This window comes from Apis laboriosa, unplaced genomic scaffold (assembly GCF_014066325.1).
Source record: "Apis laboriosa isolate Shangri-la unplaced genomic scaffold, ASM1406632v1 scaffold5_cov152, whole genome shotgun sequence".
NCBI lineage: Eukaryota > Metazoa > Arthropoda > Insecta > Hymenoptera > Apidae > Apis > Apis laboriosa.
Window position 1 is genome coordinate 431,895 of NW_025223857.1, and position 25,723 is coordinate 457,617.

General features: G+C 28.2%; 5 protein-coding genes across 13 annotated transcripts in view; 3 read left to right on the forward strand and 2 right to left on the reverse strand.

The window, feature by feature from the left end:
* Nucleotides 1–1,725: 1,725 nt before the first annotated feature.
* Nucleotides 1,726–11,522, reverse strand: LOC122718164 (NPC intracellular cholesterol transporter 1). Of its 6 annotated transcripts, none has more exons than XM_043942951.1 (20): nt 11,206–11,522; nt 9,915–10,269; nt 9,501–9,793; nt 9,204–9,396; nt 8,389–8,520; nt 7,436–7,558; nt 7,146–7,363; nt 6,755–7,059; nt 6,476–6,673; nt 6,197–6,398; nt 5,779–6,076; nt 5,568–5,695; nt 5,235–5,492; nt 4,948–5,111; nt 4,750–4,862; nt 4,077–4,666; nt 3,813–4,001; nt 3,594–3,681; nt 3,058–3,149; nt 2,042–2,179 (listed from the first exon to the last, which is right to left on the reverse strand). In XM_043942951.1, exons 1-20 carry the CDS (start codon nt 11,317–11,319, stop codon nt 2,174–2,176), a joined length of 4,059 nt encoding a protein of 1,352 aa, XP_043798886.1. In that variant the 5' UTR covers nt 11,320–11,522; the 3' UTR covers nt 2,042–2,173. The 6 variants fall into 6 exon arrangements, with proteins under 6 accessions (XP_043798883.1, XP_043798884.1, XP_043798888.1 ...); XM_043942950.1 differs by having other exon boundaries at nt 2,044–2,179; nt 2,983–3,149; XM_043942948.1 differs by lacking the exon at nt 3,058–3,149 and having other exon boundaries at nt 1,726–2,179.
* Nucleotides 11,523–12,369: 847 nt separating this feature from the next.
* On the forward strand, nt 12,370–13,962 carry LOC122717890 (nucleoside diphosphate-linked moiety X motif 8). Of its 2 annotated transcripts, none has more exons than XM_043942381.1 (3): nt 12,370–12,388; nt 12,861–12,961; nt 13,265–13,962. In XM_043942381.1, exons 2-3 carry the CDS (start codon nt 12,917–12,919, stop codon nt 13,958–13,960), a joined length of 741 nt encoding a protein of 246 aa, XP_043798316.1. In that variant the 5' UTR covers nt 12,370–12,388; nt 12,861–12,916; the 3' UTR covers nt 13,961–13,962. The 2 variants fall into 2 exon arrangements, with proteins under 2 accessions (XP_043798316.1, XP_043798315.1); XM_043942380.1 differs by lacking the exon at nt 12,370–12,388 and adding an exon at nt 12,621–12,782.
* On the forward strand, nt 13,399–16,098 carry LOC122717889 (peptidyl-prolyl cis-trans isomerase sig-7). 2 transcript variants are annotated; one of them, XM_043942377.1, is made up of 5 exons: nt 13,399–13,535; nt 14,152–14,329; nt 14,442–14,932; nt 15,013–15,254; nt 15,349–16,098. In XM_043942377.1, exons 2-5 carry the CDS (start codon nt 14,260–14,262, stop codon nt 16,079–16,081), a joined length of 1,536 nt encoding a protein of 511 aa, XP_043798312.1. In that variant the 5' UTR covers nt 13,399–13,535; nt 14,152–14,259; the 3' UTR covers nt 16,082–16,098. The 2 variants fall into 2 exon arrangements, with proteins under 2 accessions (XP_043798312.1, XP_043798314.1); XM_043942379.1 differs by having other exon boundaries at nt 13,522–13,637.
* A 3,188-nt stretch (nt 16,099–19,286) lies between these two features.
* LOC122717816 (DNA ligase 3) overlaps nt 19,287–25,723 on the forward strand; it is a 21,208-nt gene continuing 14,771 nt past the window's right edge. The window contains exon 1 of the mRNA XM_043942243.1: nt 19,287–19,516. The gene's annotated coding sequence lies outside the window, so the exon portion shown is untranslated. The remainder of the gene's footprint in view (nt 19,517–25,723) is intronic.
* LOC122717821 overlaps nt 19,838–25,723 on the reverse strand; it is an 8,839-nt gene continuing 2,953 nt past the window's right edge. Inside the window, exons 1-4 of one of the 2 annotated variants that reach the window (XM_043942260.1) lie at nt 22,962–23,088; nt 22,580–22,741; nt 22,257–22,479; nt 19,838–21,921 (exon numbers count right to left, since the gene is read on the reverse strand). In XM_043942260.1, coding sequence (XP_043798195.1) covers nt 21,860–21,921; nt 22,257–22,479; nt 22,580–22,726 — 432 coding nt within the window. In that variant the 5' untranslated portion in view covers nt 22,727–22,741; nt 22,962–23,088 and the 3' untranslated portion in view covers nt 19,838–21,859. Of the gene's footprint in view, nt 21,922–22,256; nt 22,480–22,579; nt 22,742–22,961; nt 23,089–25,723 lie in introns of those variants that run through there. The other variant, XM_043942259.1, reaches the window with a different exon arrangement.

Sequence of the window (25,723 nt, forward strand, 5' to 3'; positions counted from 1 at the left end):
GTTTTTGCAGTGATATGTTTTCTTTACGACATTTTCATATACGAATCGAGAAATATAATTCGAAATATAATTCTATGTACATTTTGCCAAATTATAATATTTTTTATTTAACATCCATTTCACTTTTGTTAATCATTTACATATTACTCCAACGTTAAATTCATATGTGAAACGAAATATGCAATCGGATTTACAAACACTGATTTATATAAACATGTATCCATTTTCACCCGTATACATAGTAATAATATCGCAACAGTATTATCTACAATAATTTTAACTAGCGAGGTTTTTTTCTTTTTTTGTAACGTTGCGTTACATATTCTTTTGTTGTCAGTATAAAAATTGTTATTTGTATACAAATAATTATATAAAACATGTGAGTTTGAACTCGTAAGAGAAAATATTCGTGTTTATAGAGAAGAGATATCATTTCGATGCAATTGATTAATTGCATTTTTCTCTGTTTAATTTCGCATTATTTTTGAAAACAATACTATTAAAATTCATTACAAGCATTGAGCAGAAACGTCATATAAGACATTTTACACCGACGAAGCACGCAAAGAAAATTAATATAATTAATGTTCTTCAGTTTTTAATAATAAGGCTAGGTGTCTCTCTTTATTCTCTTTCAATGAAAATTCTTAATTATCTAGGATTGTTTTTAAACAAATTATAAAAATGGAACAGAATAAGAAAACTAAACAATAATCCTTTACATTAGAAATACATCATTAATTTCTTTCTTTGAATTTCTTGAATTTTTGTTATGATTTATTTAATGTTACCCAATTAGAATAAGATTGCAAACAAAATGGAAAAACATACAAAATACAAATAAGAAAAACATATAAAAAAAAATACAAAACGATTTTCGAATGTTTGTTTTAAATTATGTTTCTGAAAAATGTTACTGATATTAAATAATTCACAAACTAATGAGTATAATACAACATTAATTATTATCAATTATAACATAGAAAGAATAAAATTCAAGATAATATTATATATTCCGATATGAATGTCGTATAAATTTCATAAATTCACTCACATCCAGAATTATAGCTATTTTATACACATACACATATACGATACAAATAATGTATAATTAATGATCTATACAATACAAAAATTAAAATTCATACAATACGATAAAATTCATTATATATACGATGTTATTTTCGACTAATATCTCGACTAAGGACGGTTAATACTTTTGGACGAAGTTTCGAGTTTTATGCAATATACAAATAATTTTAAAAATATATTTTAAACATTAATTTTAAAAATCATGAAATGTTAAAAAAACCAGTTCTTTATTTTAAATATTTTTAATAATATATAAATATTATTATCGATGAATTAATATACTTTTAGGAAAATAAATTATACGACATCTATATCGGAAATTAAATTTATCTAACGCGATTAAAAAAATGCACAGATAAAGCACGACAAATATACAGGTACATTTACCTTCTGCCAAGCAACACAGATTTATGCATTTTCATTAAAAAGAAAAGAAAAAAAAAAAGGAAATATATATATGTATATAAAAAAAAACATGAAAGTTGATTAAAATTAAATTATATAATAATTGGCACTTTCAATCGAATCGATAGATTGTACCATCTTAAATGTTAAATGAATAAATCTTAAAGCTTTAATGATGTATGATCATAAAATTATAAGATGTTTTTCTATAATTAAATATTCTAAATATAACGAAAACTTAGTTTATTAATAACAATAAGATACGAAATTTTTCTCTTTTTACTTACAAAAAATACCAGACGTGAACTTCATAGTTTATGCTTACATCAATCATATAATTTTTTTCCAATCACCATTTAACATCAAACATAAATTTTACTAAAACTTTTAAAAAAAAGAAAGTTATTATCTATAATAAAAATAACTCTTATTATACAGACAGATTATGTTCAGTCTCTTTCTAAGTATAAAAGTCATTTTACGAATAACGATTAATGCTAAAAAATTATTTGATAATGTGTCGAATCTATGGAGTTCACACTGGCGTAGGAAGTGGTTGGGTACTGATTGTTGTCGTTTTGGAGTAAAGGAGAGTCAGGTCCACATACTTGACTCTTATATTTGTTTCTGGCCCTGCTGGCATATTCATTGGTTCTTCTACGCCTTCGGCGCGACATCACGCCTACGAAGAAAAGTAAGAGAAAATAAATAATTTAGATTTTTATTTCATTTTAAATTATAATTGCCTAAAAGCGTATTATGTGTTAGTATATTATATAGGATAAATAAATTATAATACAAATAATAGTGCTTAAGAAAAAGAAAGCAAATATAATGAAAAGGAGGAAGATATGAGGAAGATATGATCTATTCACCAGTGGTAATACATCTTTTTCATATCCCTCTTTTAAATTTGATATTGTAAAATAATTCACACATAATAGAACTAACAACTATTTTCATCATCAATTATATTTATATAATTAAATCAAATTATTGATAACACATAATACCTAACACATAGATTCTATATTACACACAATGGCAATCTTACCACAAGAGCACTAATGAAACACATGAAATAGAAAGATATTTTGCAACTAATTTGTAATTATTGAATCAACGAAAAGTAAAAGATTTTAACAAAGAAGCATATCCTTATAGAAATAAATATTCCATCCCACACTCATCAACATACACAGACTGCATTTATAGTACATAAATTCTGGAAAAAAGCTTATAGTATCCGCAATTTTGAGTACCTATATTAAAATTAAGCAGGTGCAGAAAATTTCACTTGATAGATAAAAGATATTTATAGTGTTTATTTTATATAGTAATTACCGAACATAGTTGTTTTTATCAAACAATTTTAAGATATACAAATGTGTTGCATAAAGCTGCGTTATGTGTCGAGAAATTGAATAAAGATAGGAATGTTGTCATGACATAAAAAAAGTGTAAATATATGTGTATCCTGCGTACCTATCTTTGATATTCGAGCACTCTGAAGGTAGGTGTGCTTGTGGTGGGTGTGGGAGGAGAATTGAGTTTGCTTACGCCATGATTCAAGGAAGTCTCCTGTACGTTGTCCAGATTTCCTTGCATTGCTCTCTTGTGATTTGCCAACTTTTCTCTGTTCATTGGTGTGCCTAGAATCACCAGAAGCTATGACAAAGCTCGCTCAAATTATTTTTCTATTTTTATTTTTAATCCTTTTTTGAAAAGAATTACTAGAAGATCGCCGATACTCGAAGATAATTTTCTATATCAATATGGATAAATACAAATATTAATATATTAAAACAAAGAAACAAAAAAGAATATATACTTTGTAATAAATATATATCTTCAAATACAATCTTCTTGCATGTCAATTATATATTTAATATCTAGGGATATGAAAATTAAATTTATTATTTATTATATTGTTCATTATATTATGTATATATTTATGTGTATATACTGTTCAAGTGACACTGGTGTTTTCTTTCAAATAATAGTATAGATGAAATCCCTAAATAATGTAATATGATGTGCATAAAAATTATAAATTTAATATGAAAATATATTATTGAAAATGTAACTAATCTTACCAATGTAACTTAGTAATACTGGTAAAAATATTAACCCATGTGCAGCTCCAAATAGCACAATACCCAGATACATTCTGAAGTAAAATACCTGAAAGTTTGTTCAAATACGATACAAAATTTTCAAAAATTGTATTTAAAAAGAAATAAGATAAAGAAAAAAAGAGCATAGAAAATATTAATAAATGTAAGTTTTTTTAAATTGAATTACATATTATATACCTTAAAGATTTGACTTTTAGCGAAACCGAGTACTATAATTCCACCAAATTTGGTAAGAGTTATACCGCTAAAGATTGAACTTCCCATATTCGTTAATGCATCAGCAACTCTTTCAACTCTTGTTGTTTTTACTGATACTGAGAAAGAATGTACTAAATGACTACAAAATTCTACAGCAATTCCAACAGCCTTAAAAAAAAAAAAACAAATTATTAATTCAGTTAATGACATTTTGTGTTTAAAAGTTATACCAAATATATTTACCATAACGAGATTAACAAGAGACACTGCATTTAATGTTATATGCCACCAATACATTAAACCGCCGATATTGACGACAATCATAGTAATAGTTATTACAACAACAACAGAGGAAAATATATCTAAACCCATTAAAAAGAAAGTTACTGCGAAAATAGCAATTAAAGATATTCCTATGCTGTATAACGTATCAGGCCACATTGTTAAGTACTGTTCATAAAAAACATAGAATATACTATATGGAAACACTTCAACCGTTGAATTATCACCGATACTTTTTAAATAATCATCAATCATGTTTGTAATATTTGCAGATACAGCTCTAGCAGCTCTCATCGATTCATAATAATCGGCAGATGTTTTTAATATAGTATGATAAGCCATAAAATAAGACGCTCCGACTTTCGATAGGCCTGTCATAGGATCGGTAACATAATTAACACCATGACCATAAGCAGCGTGACCTGCTTTAGCACATGTATCATCAGGATTGTCTTGCAAGAAAAATGATACGTAACGGTCAAAATCTGTTGGTATAGGCCGACCAATTTCATTTTTGGTAATATTACATGAAGAGCAATATTTGGTAGATCCTAAAATAATAAAATTATTATTTATTTTTTTTATTATTCAATAATATATTGCAAAATATAATAAAAAGTATTCAATTTTATACCTGTATGTGGACAGAAAGAATGATTCGACATAAAATATTTACAACAAGTTGATAATTGAGACCAATCGATATAATCATCTAACCACGACGATGCAGGTTTTGCTATATATGTTCTAAATAAATAATTATTTTAATATTTATTGATAATTATTATTAATAATTTGATATAAGAAATATATATATTTTTATATCTCTCACCTATTTGATTGTTTTGATGCTATAAATATTTGAGTAGATACTGAATCACTGTTACAATATTGACCACCACATACAAGATTTTGTGCTCTTTTATCGGAATAATTTAAACCTTCTTTTACAACAAAATACATTGGTGGTCCAATAGATAAATAACTATTTAAAAACTGAAAAAAAAAAAAAAAAGATAAAAGAGAAAAAATGAAAGAAAAAAAATGTGTTATAACTATTTTTTATAAATCTATATTCGTAATTAATGACCATGCAATATTTATATGCAATATACTTACTTTGAAATATTTCAAAACAAAGCTATCTTCGGGCATGGAAAGTTCTTGGTCTAGACCAATTTCGATATGTGGGACAACGGCGATACTCGAACAAATCCAACCAAAGAATATTATCATAACGAATGCTCGTACCCATTTTTTCAATAATAATGGGACATACACAATTTTGAAAAGTTTGTATAAAATACCATTTACTACTTCTTCTCCATTGTCTTTTTTTGAACCATGTACAAAACAGCATACATCAAGTTTATTATTCTAAAAAATGTATAAAAAATTAATTATATTAAATTTTTATTACAGAATAATGCATATGATTTTATTAATACATACTGCTTGACGAATAGTATCTAATGCTAATAAGCTAACAAAACATGTTACTTGCAGCACAAAGTCTACTAATAATGCCATACCGGCATACAGAGCAAAAGCTTTAACAGCAGGCATGTCAGATAATCCGCCTAAAAGAACAAAATATTTTCAATATAATTTAATTTGATATTTTTTATTTAATATGTCGCATACAAATATTTTTAATATTTACCAAGAAAGAAACAACAACTTTCTGATACACTGGTAAGTAACATGCTTGGTCCCACTTGACCGAGAATACGACCAATATGTTCAGGTATTGATTCATTAGGACGACGACTTTCTCTTTGATGTGTTTGAACTAGAATAAAAATATTGTCCACTCCAACAGCAAGGACAAGAAATGGTATGACTTCAATAATAATAAGTGTTGCAGGAATGCCAATGAAACCAAACAAACCAACAGAACATACAACAGAAGCCAATACTAGAAGTACACCACCAAGACCAAGAGTAATTTTAGAATCGATCTAAAAGTAAAAAAAAAAAAAAAAAAAAAAAAAAAAAAAAAAAAAAAAAATATTAAATAAATAAAGAAAATATAAATATATATGAGTATATTTTATTTTATTTTATTTTATCATTTTTACCAAAAGTCGACTGCAGTTTTTAATTTGACCAAGAGAAATCGCAATATATGCAAACATAATAATATATGATACAAGAATAGTTAAAACATCTGACTGAGATTCACGATTTAATTCATCTTCTATCGATCGTTCTGAAGTAAAGGCAATATCCATAAATTCTGGTTTTTTCGTCGTTGTCCAATTTTTCATAAATTCAATATAACTATAATTATAATATTATTTACTTTAATTATCAATAGTAAATATTGAATAGATTTCTACATCATATATTTTATATACCTTTTTTCCCATTCCATTGCTGGATGCAATTTAGATTTATTATGATAATTATTAACTAGTATGGTCAAAATTACTGCTGTGGCTTTTTCATATGAAGGATTATGAAGATCTTGACCTGGTGATAAAAATCCACCAACTGCAACTGCTGGTTCTATAGGACCACCATAAGGTGCAAGACATTCAGGATTATATGCATTTCTGAAAATAAAAAAGAATAAAATCTTGTTAACTCAATTATCTAATAATTTTTTGTAATATTATATATACAAATCAATTTACTGCGAGCAAACGATGAAATGATCTAAATAATTTACAGTAAAATTATCATCATCTGTGGTAGAAAAATCAAAAGTTTCTATACTATCTTGCCAATATCCCCAAATGCTTTGAATAACACATTGTGATGCTGTTGGTGGTCCAGTAAATGGACTGGTTAATGGAGCAAAACATATATTTGCTAAAGTATAATTATTCGGAGTTGTTATTTGTTTTATTTCTTCTTGTAACTTATAAACAGTTTTTAGGAAAGTAGCATTAAATACTGGACCAAATGTAATTTGACCATTAGATGTATTATGTACAATCTGAAAGTTATCAATATGATATTATGATCTTGTATATTATTAAAAAACAATTTAATTCTTTCTCTTTAACTGGCATCAAAACTTACATTCGGCAAACCAACCGATGTTATAATAATTTGCTCAGTTCTATAAAACGGTTCAAAATGTTGATCAAAATATTCTTTTTCAACTCGTGACCGAGATTGTGGAGCAGCCCATAATTCAACTGGATCAGTGGTAACATGTATATATTTTATTCCATGTCCCAAACCAATAATAAATAGAAAACCAAGAAAAAGGACAAACCATGGCCGTGATGCGCAAGCTGAAAAAAAATTAAAAACTATTAATATAATTTGTAATATCATATAATATTATCAAAAGAGTACTCTCATACCTGTACCCCATCGACAAAAAAATTCCGCTAATAATTTATCTGTGCCTGCACCTAATCTTTCGATAAAAGTTGATTGTTCTTCATCATCGAAACCGCTCGGCAAATCATCTGCAGATATTACACCTATAAAAGTTTTTATGTTATAAATAAGGGAATATTAAAATGTATATGTCCAAAAAAGTGCTGCAGTAAGTGAAATAAATTGTAGACGATGTGCTGTAAATAGATACATTAAGCAACTATACATTCAATTGTGAAGAATAAAAGAATTGCAACAAAATAACATAAATTTTATGACAGAGCAGCTTTTTATTTAATATAAAAATAAAAAAAAGCATACAATGATTAATTTATATATTTAGCAATTTTGTGTTTAAAATATGAAGAGTACTAAATAAAATAACTATAATGTTTTGTATATTTCTATTAAAATATTAAAAGAATAAAATAAATAATTAAAAAAAAATAAATATATATAAATAAATATAAAATATAATATAAATATATATTAAGTTAAATTTAAATTAAGTTATTCTGCACATTCATGAAATGAATATTAATCATAAATATAAAAGTTCCTAATAAGTAACATATATGCTATGTATTTATGTAATATTTATAACATTTGATATAATAAATTTTAATAAGATTTAATTAATTTATTTAATTTTTCTCCTTTTTTTAAAATATGTTCCTGCATTCTGGACATATATATTTTAAAATATATTAATGTGTGAAAATTTAAATAAATTTCAATAGTAACAAAGATAATGATGATAAATGATAAATGATAAATAATAAGAAATAAATCTTTTATGAAAAAACAATGAAACACAAATGAAAAAAATGATGATTAAGCATAATGTAAGAATAAAAGTAAATACAATAACAAAACAGAAATTAAAGGTCAAGCACAAATCCACAGATTGAAGATACAGTTGATAGGAACCTACTGGAACGCTTAGATTGAAGTGGGCTGTCTTCTTGGTCAGCGGCGAGAGCAATACGCGCACCATCTCCTGGGTGATGTAACCCTGCGGCTAGGCGTCTACCCACCTGCCTTCCTACTTCCTCACCTCGTGCAACTATACATATACGCACACCATACACACAATTGGTGATTCTAAATCAAATCTCTTCAATTTTATACAATTTATTATTTTATACATTCATGATACTACATTCATCATATGAAAAAAAAAATATAGTAAAGAGAAATCAATAGTTTTAGTTCTATTTTTTATTGCAATATATTCACCTGATAATGAAATAATTATTTTCAAATAATTTGATATTTGCTTTCCTGTTGTTTTTAATTATCATATTATATAAGTGCTTCGCAACAAAAAGGAAATAAAAAATTCAAGTGTTTATCAAACTACAAGCATAATGCAAAATTTATAAAATTAATTTTTAAAACCATAACCAAAGAGAAAAGTAATATAGAAATAACACAACAATAAAAATGATCCTATAACCAAGGAAAATCAATGATATGGATCAAACATTAAAATAATTTGAAATTGAATTGTACTTATATTTTTTAAAACAATGTAAATTACATATAAAATTAGTCACTGATGTAAAAAGAATATTATGTAAATTATTACTGAATAAAATATGGTACAAAGTTTAAGGAAAAGAGATGAATTTTACATAGCAAGTTGTGTAATATAGTTAGAAATTTAACAATTTTTCCTTAAAATATATAAAAAATTATGAATTTTATCTGAATAAATATTATTAAATAATAACTGATGTTTCTTACCAATTTGTTTCCTATTACTGAAGCACACTATTGACAAGATGAAGAGAGTTGAACCACAGACAAAAGTAATGATCATTATTACAGCATAACTATCATAACCAAAAATAGTAGAAGGTCTTGGTAAAGGAGGAATTGGTGGAGGCACTGGACAACTGGCTTCGCAGTCTACACAACTGCATGCTGGCGTATTTTTCTAATTACATGAAATATAATAAATAAATTCCCTTAATCCAGAAAAAAGATCAAATTTTTTCATTTATATATCCTTTAGAAAAAATTGCAAAAACAAATACTTACATTTAATGCCTTGTTACAAGGTGTGACTTTAGGATCTACAGGAATAAATGAATCGATTGGTTCATCAGTATTTATATATGTAATTTGAAATGGTACATATACATTATTTGCTGCATCGCCCATATAATGAAACCATTTCCATGCAGTACATCTACTAGCTCCCCATATTCCACACATTAAATCCATTGCTAATTGTCCAGTACTAGGTACTGATACTTTACTACAAGAATTAAATGTACCTTCAATATATTTATCTGTTATATAAATATTTATTCCATTGATATATTCTATTTCTAAAAATTTAAAAATATTATTATTTAATATATATCGCAAGTACTTATTTTAAAGTGAGAAATGAGAAAATTATAAAAAAATAAAAAATAAAATTAAAATTAAAAAAATAATTTAAATTACCATTTTCTTTCCCTATTTCAGTAACATTAATAAATTTGCTTTGTTGTGTACTACAAGTAAATTCACAAAAATGTTTTACTAAATTATCCAAACAACTAGGGCATCTGGATAAAAAATTAGATGCCAGCTTAATATTTGTATCCATTGTTTGTAATTGATTTGTATCGCAACAAGTGTTAATTCCATTTCCAGAATCAATCATTAAATGAGGACAATTTTTAGCTAATAATTTTTGTCCATTATTATCCAATAATTTGGCTGGTCCAATATAAGGGCAATTTTTTTTATGCATGTTGAACTTATCTGTGTAACATTCTCCATACCAAATGCAATGACCATCTTCTGCAGCAGATACCTGTTAATAATAAATAAAAGTGAAACAATTTTTTTTTAAATAAAAAAGTTTAAATATCTTATTATATTTTATTATAATATATTATTTTAAAATATATTTCTATTTTTTGATAATTTATAAAAAAAATTATAAAAAGATTATTAAAAAAATAAAATTATAACATAAATAGAAAATCTTTCTATCAATTATATAGCATTAACAAGTAATGAATCATTGCTTACAGAACATTATAAGATTGTATACAAAGACTTTAACATTCTTTCATAATCAATTATTTGATAAGAAGAGGGACTAATATTAAGTGAGGTCACTGTTATAAATTAAATTAATCATCATAATCATATATGATTAAAGTAATAAAAAATTTCTTTATTCTTTTTTATTATCTATTTATAATATATATATATTTTATTATTATAAATAATAATACAAATAATTTATTGAGCGATTCATGATTCATTTTTCGAAGTATTATATTTTAATAAAAAATATATGTGGCTTGAAATTTTAAAAACTTTTTTATAAAATATACAAAGATTTTGTAGAAGAATTATATCAATAAAAAAGTATCATATCAATTAAATAATATTTGCAAACATAAAATAATAAAAATAAAATTCTTTATATCATTTTAACAGAAAATTAATTTCACTAAAAATTAAAAAATAGTTTTTTCCATTTTCATCGGAAAAAATAACATTTAAAAGGTAAATATATCGGTTAATATAGTTTTTTTATATATAATTTTTATATAACGAAAATAATTAAATTTAATATATATAATTTTTTAATCCGTTAACAATGTCAACGGTAAATTTTCATGAGGTAAACTGAGATGACGTCACAATGCGAGTTTCACATCAGGGTGTGGTGTAGATAATGAATTATATTGTACAATTCTCATAAGGGTTGTGATTTTGTAAACAAATAACTTACTGTATTAATGAGAGTCCAGATACCCAGCAGAAAGAATATTATATTTAGATGTGACATATTAACGTCTGTCAAAGTTTGACGGTGACCTCGGAAAAACACATAAAACCAATACATAGCTCGTTTATGAGAGCAATGATATTAAACGATTATTTTCTTTATTGTGATTTAATGTTAACAGGTAGATTTATTACGATCACTCATTGCCTATATTTTCATATCAATACCTTCTATATAGTTATTCAAAATAGTTAACAAAAATATCAAACCAATTCACGACCGCGTTTCTCTAACACGACTGACTAGCGTATGCAGCACAGCGTGATGGCGACATTGGTAATCACAGACTAACGCTACGCATCGAATATGAATCAACATCATCGGCTATTTTCGGTTTTATTCGGCTCTCGTTTTAAGCCTTCAGAAAAATAAATTTTACTGGAAATTTAAAAATATTCATAAATTTTTTTGCAAAGTTTTCTGAATATAAAGATAAAAAATGATCGATTTTTTTTCGAAATTATCAGTTGAAATTATTTAATAAAAAGAAATTATAACCATGAATTTATTTTTAATACAATTCAAATTCATTCAAACATAATATATTATATATTAATATATATAATATATATTCTAGATAATATATTCTAAAACTGTTATTTGTTACTATAGATGTACTTATTGCAATAAGATAAAAATCATAAAAATATTAGAATTTTTGTAGAAATAATGCTTTCTAAATTCAATGTCTACTTTTTATTTTTACAATCTATATCTTTTTGCAATAAATATATATCTTTTTGTAATTTATATGCATATGTCAAAATCAAATATTTTTAATTTTGAAGCAATAAAAGTCAAAATCCGAAAATTTAATTTTTATATCAAGATTATTAAAATAAAATAAAGTTATAATTTTATTTATAGCAAGAATACTTTGAAATCATACGTATGTACATATATTCATACGTATATATTCGGGTATATATATATATTAATAGATATATTTTTGACATCAATGAAGTAATCACTAAAAATTAAATAATAGATAATATCGTAATAAACGTAGACTAGGTAAATTTGTTCAAATAAATATTAATATTATATTTGTATATTACTATCAAATAGATGTTTTGAATCGTTCTTTGCATTAGTCATTCCTAATACATTGAATTAATTTTGAAAGGTAATATTTACGCTCTTCCTGTTTTTTATAATCTTGAAGGTTAAGAATTCGTTACATAGTTATGAACAATAATAATTTTATTTCTTACAAGTAACAGAAAATATATAAACATGATTCAGTTAATATTTTAATTGACGATAAATAGATGAAAATATTGAATTTTGTAAGTGATAAAAATCTGTTTAATAATTATTGCGAAAAACGACGATAAAAGGATTTTTAAATGGTAAATTATAAATATTTATATTCAAATGATATAAATAAAAATTAATAAAGTGACGTGCGATCCATGCGTTGATTATCATATTTAATACAATAAAATTACGATAAAATAAAGATTGCGGAAAGTCGATTGATCGGACATCTAGCAGCTGTGTATAAAATTATTGTGATGGTAGACATATTAGAAGAGATTCTTGATAAATTGAGCATCAACGGTATCTACGTTAAATATAACACATTTCTTTTGTAGTGTTTTTCGACCTTTATCGCATAACATAAAAAGTATTTCAAAAATACAGTTTATCAATGAAACTATATTCAGTTTTTCTACGCTGCTCACAGCGTTACTTTGTAAGTATTTTTCTTTTGCTTGCTGTACTTTCTGCATACTAGATGACGCTTGTCTCGCGGATATCCGTTTGTTTATTTTTGAATAGTGGTGGTAAAGACAAAACAAAATTTTTTATTTTTTTTTTCTTAAGTTGAAAAAAATGTTTGTTGAATTGTTAATATTTCAGAAATATGTTTAATCAATTATTGTTAGTATATAATGTACAAAAACGACTAAAATATCGATTAATATATCATACTGATATTACTGTTGATTATTATTATAATATTGCATTAAAAGAATGTTTCTTCTTTACAAAAAAGTCGACTGAATCACAACGAAATATAAATGCCATCAAGTTCGAACATCTGAGACCGGAAGTGGTGCTTAGTAAAGAAAATCGGAAATCCTTTATTGAAAAATTCAAGAATGGTATAATTCCGGAAAGATATGATTCCAAACGCATAGATAACAATACAACTCAAGCTGCTGTTTTAATACCATTATGTACGAATAAAGGAGAGCTAGGTTTCATATATACTTTAAGATCTACAAAAGTAACTGCGAATCGTGGACAAGTCTCGTTTCCTGGTGGTATGTATGACAAGAAAGATTCTAACCTGGAAGAAACTGCATTACGTGAAACATGGGAAGAACTTAAAATTCCAAAAAAGAAAATCGATATTTGGACTTCCGGTAATATATTCGATAAACAGAATGTCAAGGTTTTGCCTGTTTTCAGTTATGTTGGCGAAATTGATCCCGAAAAACTTCAAATTAATACAGATGAAGTAGAAGAAGCTTTTTTTTTCAGTTTGAGAAATCTTTGCGATCTTTCATTGTGTCGGTTTACTCATTTCCGTGACAGTTACACTTTGCCAGTTTATTTGGGTGGGAAATATCGCGTTTGGGGTTTCACTGCAGCATTAACACATATGGTTTTAAGTGCTCTTGTACCTGATATTTATAAACTTGAATTCATTTCTTTACCAAAAATTTTACCACAAAAAAAAGAATAAAAATATTTGTTAATCGTGACATATATTTAATTTGTATTTTATTTTTATTTATCTGTATATATATGTTATAATCAATATATAAAGAATTTAAAAAATTGTATTGCTTTCCTAAATATTTAATTCACTTGAAGAACATTCATTTGTGATTTTGAAAGGAAACATAATTCTGAAAGATGTTTTCTTTAATTCAGCGCCATATAGTTATGAGGTGTATCACATAGTGATAGAATAAATTCTGAATAGTATATACATATTAAATGTGAATAAAATTAGTCTTTATGTAAGAAAAGTATAAAAACATGGCAGTTGTAGTTGAAACTACTATAGGAGATTTTACTGTTGATTTGTATACAGAAGAACGCCCGCAAAGTAAGTGTAAAGCAAGAATAGAGGTTAGGTTTTTTATTATTATATTATAAATTAATACTTTACCGATTATTATCACCGATTAATATTTATTAATATACATAATATTTTGTAGCATGTCGCAATTTTTTAAAATTATGCAAATTAAAATATTACAATTGGAATTTGTTCCACTCTGTTCAAAACAATTTTATTGCTCAAACTGGAGATCCTACTGGTACTGGAAAAGGTGGAGAAAGTGTTTATGGAATAGTATTAGGTGAAAAAGCAAGATATTATGAAGCAGAGCAAATGCCAAAAATAAAACATGATAGAAGTGGTTTATTATCCATGATTAATTGTGGCAATAATATGCTTGGATCTCAGTTTTTTATTACTCTTGCACCTGAACTTCAATCATTAGATGGAGAACATTGTGTATTTGGTGAAATTACAGAAGGTTTAGAGATTATTCTTAAGTTCAATGAAACTATTTGTGATGGAGATCATAGACCTTATCAAGATATACGTATTTCTCATACCGTGATTTTGGAAGATCCTTTTGAGGATCCAAAAAATTTTATTGTACCCGATCAGAGCCCACCACCCACAAAAGAAGTTTTAATGGTATAATTATTTTTTTTTATTTTATATTTTGAAAAATTAAAATTTCTTGTATTATAATAAAAAAAAAAACATATTTATAGAGCGATAGAATTGGAGCTGATGAAGTGATAGATGATACAGCTGGTATGACAGCTGAAGAAATTATAGAAATGCAAAAAGAAAAGGAAGCTAAGGCAAGAGCTACAATTTTAGAAATCGTGGGTGATATTCCAGATGCAGATATGGCTCCTCCTGAAAATGTTTTGTTTGTTTGTAAATTAAATCCTGTTACAACTGATGATGATCTTGAAATTGTTTTTAGTAGATTTGGAAAGATTATAGGGTATGTTAAGTTAAATTATTTCTTTTATTACATTTAGTATTATTCATATAATATTATATTTTTTATAATTCTTCTTTCTATTCTTTTTTTCTAGTTGTGAAGTTATCAGAGATCGGCAAACCGGTGATTCATTACAATATGCGTTTATCGAATTTGCTGATCGTAAAAGTTGCGAGGAGGCGTATTTTAAAATGGATAACGTTTTAATTGACGATCGTCGTATACACGTAGATTTCTCGCAATCAGTAGCTAAGATGAGATGGAAAGGCAAGGGTAAAGGTATACAGTATTTCAACGATAAAGATAATAATGAAAATTTAGAAAAAGTTAGTTTAAGATACAAGCAAAGAGACGAATCTACAAACAGTGATGATATAAAAAGTCGAAGGGAGAATGATAAAAAAAATAAAATAGAAATGATGGATCATAGAAAACATGAACATAGAAAGAATGATAATAAGAACAATTCAGAATATTCTTATAATAATGATAAATATATAGAGAAAGAGAAGCACAAGGAACAAAGATATCATGATACATCACGCGAAAAATATGAATATGATTCTAGACGGAAAAAAGAAAAGAAACATAGCGATAGAAGCAGAAGTAGAAGTCGCGATAAAAGCAAAAGAGAAAATTATAAAGAACACAAACAAAAAAAGAAACATGACAATGAAAAAAAAAGATGGAACAGAGAAAGCGTCAATGAGAATTTAGGATATGAGAAATATAAAGAAAGACATTCGAATCGCAAAGAAAAAGAAAAACGTAAAGAAAGAAATCGATCTATGGATAGATATGAAAAAAACAAGCAGAAAGAAAGATGATGTGATATTCTTCAATATTCTTATTACTTATAATTATGCATATATTGTGAATATCTATTTTGTAAAATTGAATTGATAATCTATCTTTAAAAATATATTTCTGCCTTTTATAGCAAATAAAAATAAAAAAATAAATAAAAAAATCATTTAATTAATTTATTTAATTTAATTTATTCAGCAATCAATTGCTTATATCATTTAAATTATATTTTCATTTGTTTCTATATAAAGCATAATAATGTAAGATTTTAATAATCTGATCTATCATTATGTATTATATATTGAGCCAAATATAATTATTAATATCTTATAATTCTTATATATTATCTTATATCTTATAATTCTTATAAATTAGATTAAAATATTAATCAAAGCAAAAATTGAGAAGGAGCATTTCATCATAAAAATAGAAAATAGAAAATCAAAAAGGATAAAAATTTTTCAAAGATTTATATTTTAAAATAATATAAAAATAATATAAAATTTATATGTATATGTATATGTATGTATGTTTCAGAATTTAAAAAAATTGGTAAATATAGTAGCTAAAGAAAATGAACAGGTTATGTTAAAATATTAGAGAATCTATAATTACATATATATTGAAATAATATAGGAATTCTTTTTATGCTTTCTCTGCACAGCTTACAAAAATACATTAATTATTATATTTTTCGTAAATCGTAATGAATTGTTAGAAGCAGAACAATTAAAAATAAAAATCTAAAAAAATTGCTAAAATATTATTATATTCCAAAAATCGTTTAATCTCTTTTTTAATTTTATATTTATCTCAAATAGTTTCATCGCGTTTCATTATTTTTTATTTATATTTAAATATATTTTATTGTTATTTCTTTTTTATATTGTACTTTTTTAGATTTAATCAAATTTTATTTTATATATTTATTCTTATATTTTAAATCTTAATTTAGATAATTTTTAATATTAAATTAATTATAATAATTTATTTTTATTATATTTTTAGTTGGTATGTCATTATAAGTCTTTGATATTATAGAAATTTATAAAATGTTTGAAATGTTTTATATTATGATTCAATTTTCGTGCGATTAAGATGAATAAAGAACCGTCCCGTCCAATCAATCAAAAAGCTGTCAAGGCCCAGCGATTAAACGAATAAGTGTACATATATTAGTCTGTTGTCAAGAATCGTAAAGAAAATGTGCATCACAGTAACGCAAGTATGTAATTATGTAGAATTTGATTGTGATGTAATTTATACTAATTTTTTTGTTTATTAATTAACAGATGTGTATTTACTCACTTATGAAGTATTATTATATTAAAATTGTATCGCATTTAAAATTTTTTTATCATTTTTCATCATCGTTTGCGCATTTGACAGTTAACAATAGTTCGTATTACAAATATTTGAATCCGGATTTGAATCTAGTTATTTTAATATTATTTTTATTTTATAGTTTTATTTAATTTTTAATTTTATTTAAACTGGAATAAATCGAAAGTTAATTATAAATAAATCGAAAAATAAGTTCATCACGATTTTCGTCTTATTTTAAGAAGTAAAAAAATAATGTAATAATAATTATTACAAATTTCTTTTATCTTTTTATTCGTAATGGAAATAAAAATAGTTAAATCAGATTATTTTATATATTACATGTTCTTATATATTATTTTTTTAAATTTATGTATTCGTATTATTTTTGTTTTGATATTACGCTCAAAATGAAAGATATTTCTCATGATACATTATACAATGCAATATCTTCGAAAATTAATAATTCGCGTTCGTATCATACTCGGCATTTTAATTTTAATTTTTTGCTGAACCGTTCAAATCTTTGATAAAATCGCGGCATAAGATATCATTCTGTTGTCGAAATAGCATTATAGGATACAGACACTTCTCGTTTTAGGTATATGAAATTTAATTTATTGCATATTATTTCTGTAATTGTTCTTTCATGTTTCGAATATTATTATTTAATTAATTTACTCAATTATATTTTTTTATCAACTTATTTTATTATTAATGTTATCATAAAATATTATTAGCTTCTAAAATGAGATTTAAATTTTTGATTATTACTTTATTTTGATACAACCGTTTTAATTTCATACATTTTATATATTTATTCTAAAGAATTGATTAGTTTTTTGTATATATTAATAATTAACTGTTGAGAGAATTTACAAGGCGGGAAAAACAAATTTCAATATGGATGCCATAATAATATTTCGAAATAACAATCAGATAATAACATTTAATTTTTCGTATAAAAAGCAATTATTTTTATTAATTTGTGACGATATATATTTGTTAAGTAAGTCATAATATACTATTAAGAATATTACAAGAGAGATATTGTAGAGAATATTAGAAATTAAATAAATTATATTTTTATTTTAAATAAATGTATTCTTTCACCATTTAATTAATTCTTAATTAATATGTTTTTATGTGTGCATGTGTTGATGGATTAATTAAATAAATAAAATACAATAATTGATAGAAATTAGCTGGTTTAGTTTTTTGCTTTGATTTCTTTATAATATTTTTTTATTATTTATTTTGCACAACGATCAAAGATTTGAACGTTTTCCAAACAAGGATTTTATATTTTTTGCATAATTTAATTTTATATACGTATTTAAATCGTAAAATATTAGAAACATAAAAAACGGCATAAGAAACAATCTGATCTTTTTTTAACCGATCGATATTTCATAAACATATTTCATAAAATCCTATAAGATACATTATTTTTAACATATTTGTATCTTCTTTCACTATTTTGCTTTTTGTTTATATATTTTATCTGTGTTTCATCTGGCATTCTAAAAACTGAGTTTTGAATTTTTATCTCTTTTCTTCTCTCGCTGTTTACTTTTCTTATTTATATCTGTTTTAGGCGCGTGATTAAATACAGACTTATATTTTATATATATATATATATCTATTTGAAAATGTTTTAAGTATATTTATTCGCAAATATAAGAGCATATGATATATATTTTGATGTATTTATTATCGTTATTAAGAACGAATGAGAAATAGTTATTGTAACACTGTATTATCTATGAATGATAAATCGTACGCTTTTTGCTACGTATTATTAGTTTAGTTTTAAATGTACAGTGGGCAGAGTGATCTCGAATATTTCGGTGTTCTGAACATGTGATATTTATTTGTTGTTTATTTTATAATTACGTACAATATATTACTGATATTACTACATTAATTTAAACTTAATATATATAATAACAAAAAACGTAAACGTTAGATTTTAGAAAATAATTATAGTCTATAGAAAAAAATGTATTCAATATAATTTGGTTGTGATTCTTGTGAATAATAGTGATATTTTTGTGATTTATAAAATTATTTCTATCATGTCGTGAGTAAATCTAAAAAATTGGAAAAATATAAAGGACGTACGATTACTGGTAGGTGTTTCATTTTAAAATTTAATTATAAAAATCAAAAAATAGTTTGAGGTTATGTCAATTATTACTTCAAATTATTGTTTTTTTATTATTGATCTGTCTATATATAATCATATTGATGAATCGTCAGATTTTACGTTACGGGATATACGTAATGTAACGCAACTTTTATCATTGTGTAATTATTTGTTACGTTTATTATCTCACGTGACTGAGCACGTGTATGTACTTTGCACAACATTATATATACGCGTTTTATTTCTCTTTACGAAAATTTAATAATAATTTATATTTATATATTAAATAAATACAAAATACATATATTTTTATACTTTTATTCATTAATGACCAATATATGATTCGAAAATAGAGCGCTTTTTATCATTGTGAGAAAAATATTCGTTGTCACGATATTTAAAAAATTTCGGAGTTTTGATTCATTTCGAGACAATAGAAATAATAAGTTCACATATACATACTACTCATATAATTATGCTTTTTATTATGTTGCTATTATTTTATTGTTGTATTACATTGTTATTGGGAATCACAATGATGAAAAATTATTAATTTTTCCCACTTTAAATCTTGCGCGATTTGAGGCGAAAACATATGGTTAAATTTGATTAAACTTGAAGATAAGAGATTTAGATACATTTTTAAATATCATAATTCAAATATCATAGTAGCATTGTATCATAGTAGCACAAGAGAAGATTAAGATTTTACAAAGAAATGATTTACGACAATTTTGGCATAAATGCACGTAGAATATATTTAAATTATAAAAAAAAAATAAAAATAAGTTAGTAGAAAAACGATCGATAGAATGCTTAGTCATAAAATATTTTGGAGCAAACGACGATGCATTTTCAGGATGAAGAGCTACTAAAAAAGTAACGAATTTATCGGGATTAAATAAATAAAAAGGGACACATAAAATAACTAGATAAAAACATGGTACGTTTCTTTTTCCGAAACGATTATAAATAATTTATAACGAAGGGTGCAGGCGGCCTCTCTTTTTCCGTCTCTGTTTTTTTTCCTGAGATCGTCGACGTACATTTCTTTTTCCTTTTATTCGTCCTCTTGTTGCTTTTTTTTTTTTTTATCAAAAATATCATTCGTCTTTATTCCGATAACAATCGTAGGATAGGAAAGGTAGAACGGTTAAATTTTGTCAAAATGCGTGCGATTGGAAAAAGAGTCGTAAATCATAATTGATATATAGCAACGTTTACATTCTTATTTACGAATATGTTTGAATTTGAACATACATATAAAGAAACGGATAGCAGAATATCGTAACAAATTTTTCGCTAACTAGAAGAATAATGTTTTTTTTATAATTGTACGTGCTGTGATAATCTCATTTTCTTGTTTTTCGATATATGTATATATATGTATATATATATATATATATATATATATATATATGTACACACATACACACACACACACATATATATATATATTCCTTTAAAAACAGTTTCGAGAACATTTGAGCCTCGGCCCTTGCACCCTTCTCGCTTAAACCTAACGAATAAATACTTATTCGCCATTTCGATTTTCTATCGATGGCTCGTCGAGGACACTCCACTCTTTAAATTTAATTTGTTTCGTTTTCTCTCTCTTTCTTTCTCTCTTTCCATTCGTTCATCTCTTTTTCGTCCTCTTAGTTTCGTTTTTGAACAGATTCTGGAATATGAATTAATCGTCGAGAAATTTTATTGCGTTTAATTATATCGAATTATATATATATATATATATATTTTTGATTATATCGATAAATTATATTGAATACGTAAAAGAACAATTGTCGAGTCGCGAATGCAGTGTCCTCGATCGAATTAAACGATACTGGTGAAATATATACGCATTCACTCGTATCCCCAATATCTTTTCGCCGATCAGGGGTTCGCTCATAAATCGATCGTAAGATGATTATTGACGATCATTCGCGTCCCTCGATACGAGAACGAAAAATATATCGTAACGAAATATCGGCCCCGCCGATCATCAAACTTTTCCTCGCTTCACAGTGACAAATGTGACGAGCCTTAAGTGGTTTTTTGAACGGATTCTCGAAAGAGTTGGAAAGAGCATGGAAGGCGCCGAATCGGAGCCGGATTTTTTTCTTTTTCTTTTTTTTTTTTTTTTTTTTTTTTTTGATCGAATGGAGAATTTGGAAAGCCAATGAATTCCATTCGAGGAATGGGAAATTCCTCCGTTCCCTCTTTTCGCGTGTCTCTTTCGAGGCAAAGGGTGCACCGCGCAAGAGGCTCGACCATTCTCGATCCCATGGCCCATCATCCGCCAACCATTTCGTTTATCTTGTTTTTTTTACTTGTGAAATTGCCGCTTGCGCCCCATGTTGCATATCTTGAAGTGGCACAACGTCATATCTAAACAACAATTCAAGAATGAATAAATGCATAACGAGATTTTGAATTTTTCTTTTTTGGGAAAACATTTTTGGGAAAAAATATGGAAGAGACTATTGATCGATCGTCGTCTTATCCTTCAACGGTGAACGATGTTGTTGACGATATGACGCAACGAATCGAATCAAAAGTCAATTGGTCCAATCGATTCTTCTATCATTCTCTCTCTCTCTCTCTCTCTCTCTCTCGATCCAGTCGCGAAATCATCGGTCATTTTCAGCGTTTTCAATTTTTTCGAGAGATTGAAAGCACAAGATGGAATGAAAAGAAGTGATGAAGGAAGGATTGCTACTCACAACTGATCATGGTACGCTTGCCGGAATGCTGCGGCTCTTGTCTAACCACGGCATTCGGTGTCGGTAGTTTCTCAGCGTAGTATTCCGAATCCGATTGTGTCTCCGATTCCTTCCCCTCCATTATTATCGACTGGATCTTCATACGTTCCTTGTCCAACTCTTTCTCCCGTTCCGCGACGTATTGTTTCTCCTCGAACAACTCCTTCAGCTTGTTGAGCAATATCTGCCGATTATATACACGTACAAAGGATTCGAATGAGGCGAATGAATGAGAATAATGGACGAGAAAAATAAAGACAAAAATAATAGAATGAGATGCTTACGAAATCGTTGTCCGAAGTTTTGCCGTAGAACTCGGACGGGATTGGTTCCCCGACGACGGACGATGCTGAAAGGCGCAAGAATAACAACAACAACAGTGTCAACAGACACAGGGCCGTCCTCTGTTTCGCGCTCGACCTTCCCGTCATTCCCTCTTTTTATCGCTGAAAAAAGAAAAAAACAATCACCACTGAAATTAGTCGACTCGAGGAAAGAGAGAAAGAAAGAGAGAGGGAGAGAGAGAGAGAAGAAGCTAAGGAATCTAATCGTGAATTCTCTCGTCCACTCCATTCGTAACGTATGGGAAATTTTTCAAAGGTGAAATGTGTAACGGACTCGAGAGATGGCGCGCATCCCAGAAAAAGAAAGAGAAACGTGCCCCACCACTTGTCCCTTCGATTGTTCCATGCTTTGTTGTTGTAACCTTGGCGTTGCATCGCGGAATCGCGTGACGTTTATTTAGCCGCGTTTATTAATCCTTTATCGCGGCTCGAACCCAAACAAATCTATTTATTAATAGGAAAATACCGCAGTTAACCGTGTTACCCGCGTTAAACGCAAAGATGGTAACAGCGCTCGTCGTTCGCTTCTCTCCTCCCCCCTCCACCCCGATCCACGTCTCTTTCTCGTTTACGCGATCGTATCGCATCTCGTCCATCCCCTCCTTCCTCCTCCAATAATATACGCTCTCTAATCTATCATTTTTGCGCGTTGGCGTAATGAAGAGTAGGAGGAGGTGGAGGAGGAGGAGGAGGAAGAAAAAAAATTGGTCTACGAACGGGACAACTCGATTCGTCATATATTCGTGTGTATATACTTCGGCCCTCTTGTTTGCGATCTCGCGTAATCTTATCCAACTGCCGTCCCTCTTCCGTGCCCCTCGGACGAGCGCCGCTTATCGCCGAGGTAAGGGATAATCCTCGATGACCCGAGGAGAAACGGCGCGTGAATTCATTCACTCAAAACGGAGCGACTGATTTATTCACTGCCCGATCCGATTGTTCGAACGGGTAAGGGGAGGGGGAGGGGTACGAGTACAATTACGCTTTTACCATTCACCTTTCCTTCCTCCTCCCCCCAAGATTTCTCTCCTTCGAAGAAACTTCTTTCAAATCTCGTTCGAGAAGAAAATAAGAAAATAATCCGAGATTATTCCCTGGATGTGTCGAAAATGCGAAATCCCTGGATCCTGTTACACATACGGATAATAGGAGGAGGAAAAAGAGATAACGAAGATTATCCACCAAGCTCGATCGTTTCGATTCTTTTTTACGACGGATGGACGACGCAGTTGAATCGCGCATGTGTGTATGTGTGTGTGTGTTTATGTGTGTATGTGTGTGTCGCCGCGCATTCGCAGGGGGTCGCGGTTCACGGTTATTATCGCGCGTCGAATGGTAAATGCTGGTAAACAAAACGATTAGCGATCGATTCGCGCGAGTTGAAGAAAAAGAAGAAGAGGATGATGCGCTCGATCGATTTCGCGTAATAACGATAAATTACGTCCACGTTACGTTGGCGTAACGTGAGAAGTAAAGGAAGATACTTTTTCCTTTTTCCTTTCACCGAACAACGAATCCTACCTTATTTTATATATCGAAAGGAGAAGGATAAAATATCCGTTGGATTTTTGGCCGACTTGAAGTTTTCGATGCGTGGCCGCGAAGTGAGCCGAGGAGGGCTGTTGCACCCTCTATTATACCCCGAGCGGGATCCTCCACCGCCCGCCACCCTAACCGCACCCCCTCCTCCTACCACCTGTAGGTAGATCCGAGGATATCCGAACTGCTACGCCCACGTGCTTCCTCCATTTCTTCTCGGCGAGAAAAATTCTTCTCGCTCGATCTCGAGTTGTTGAAAATTTGTTCAAACGATAAACTTGCGATCGTTGCGCAATATCGTTTTTTCGAATCCCTCCTTCGTCGTTTCCTTTTAATCGATCATATTGACACGGATTAACGCCAATGTTTCGGTATTCTTTTTTTTCCACACGTTGCGAATTTATATTGCGGCGTCTTTACGCTGCGTCGAAGTTGACGTCAGCCTCGGAGAATACGGCGATGATCTTACCGATTCTTCGCTCGATTCGAATTTTCTCGAATCGATACGCGCGAGTGCGCGAAAAACTGGGAGGGGAGAGGAAGGATCGATTAATTACCGACCGAGGCGAGCCTCTTCTCGTTAATATGTTTTTACCTGCCGAGCTATTCGCACGTTTCTCGCGATAAGGATTTCAAGCATTTCTTTCTGGTTGAGAGAAAGTGAATCCTCTCTATTTCTAAGGATCTTCTCGTTTTTCTCGAGAAGGGAGCAGAGAAAAACGATATTTCGACGTTGTGACATTTGTCTGCGCGTGTGTCGATGTGGGACGATGGAAAAAAAAAAGAAGGAAAAATTAATGAAGATGCGCTCGTTAGATTCGACCGCGAAATGAAAATGTCGCGCGTGTCTTGATTTATTCGACCCGATTCCCATATTTGAATATTTTTCCAAAATTGAAATGTTTCTCGAAAAAAAGTAGAAAAAGATAGCGAACTGTTTCCGCGAAAGCAAAAATTTCGAAATCATTTTGCGCACCTCCGTTCTTCGCCCTTCTTTCGTTTTGGAATAACGAAATTCAGTTCAATTCAGACTCGTTGAAATTAATAATCGAATCGCTCGAACATTCGTAACTCGTAATATTATTACATCGTTTCGAAAACAAAACGAATTAATCTTCAACTTCGTAACTTCGAAACTTGTCGAAATATCGCGAATTACACGAGCGAGCGAAATTTTCATTCGTTTCGCTCGCAAAAAAAACACAGCAAAGAAAAAAAAAAATCTCAAAAACGAGATTTCGATTTCGCGTTTCGACCGATAATCAAAATAAAGAACGTTTAAGAAAAATGAAGGGAAGGGAGGGAAGAAATCTCGATGCGGAGAGAGAGAGAAAGAGAGCGAGAGGAGCTTGTTCGAAAATCGAGGACACGAGCGCTCGGCCGTTTTCGATGATGATCGTAAATAGAAATCTCGTAATTTGTTTTCATAGAGCGGGCGAGAGGGGCCGGCGGACAGTCGGTAGTTGTTGAGATTGGTGTGGAAACGGGGAGAGGGGACACACACACACACACACACACACACACACACACACACACACACACACA

Coding starts and splice junctions, on each gene's coding strand:
- LOC122717889 (XM_043942377.1), top strand. CDS start 14,260: ATGGCAGTTGTAGTTGAAACTACTATAGGAGATTTTACTGTTGATTTG. Junction 14,330..14,441: donor TACAGAAGAACGCCCGCAAA/GTAAGTGTAAAG, acceptor AATATTTTGTAG/CATGTCGCAATTTTTTAAAA. Junction 14,933..15,012: donor CCACAAAAGAAGTTTTAATG/GTATAATTATTT, acceptor ACATATTTATAG/AGCGATAGAATTGGAGCTGA.
- LOC122718164 (XM_043942948.1), bottom strand. CDS start 11,319: ATGTATTGGTTTTATGTGTTTTTCCGAGGTCACCGTCAAACTTTGACA. Junction 9,397..9,500: donor CTTGTAACAAGGCATTAAAT/GTAAGTATTTGT, acceptor TCATGTAATTAG/AAAAATACGCCAGCATGCAG. Junction 5,493..5,567: donor TAGATACTATTCGTCAAGCA/GTATGTATTAAT, acceptor TACATTTTTTAG/AATAATAAACTTGATGTATG.
- LOC122717890 (XM_043942381.1), top strand. CDS start 12,917: ATGAAACTATATTCAGTTTTTCTACGCTGCTCACAGCGTTACTTT. Junction 12,962..13,264: donor GCTGCTCACAGCGTTACTTT/GTAAGTATTTTT, acceptor TTTACAAAAAAG/TCGACTGAATCACAACGAAA.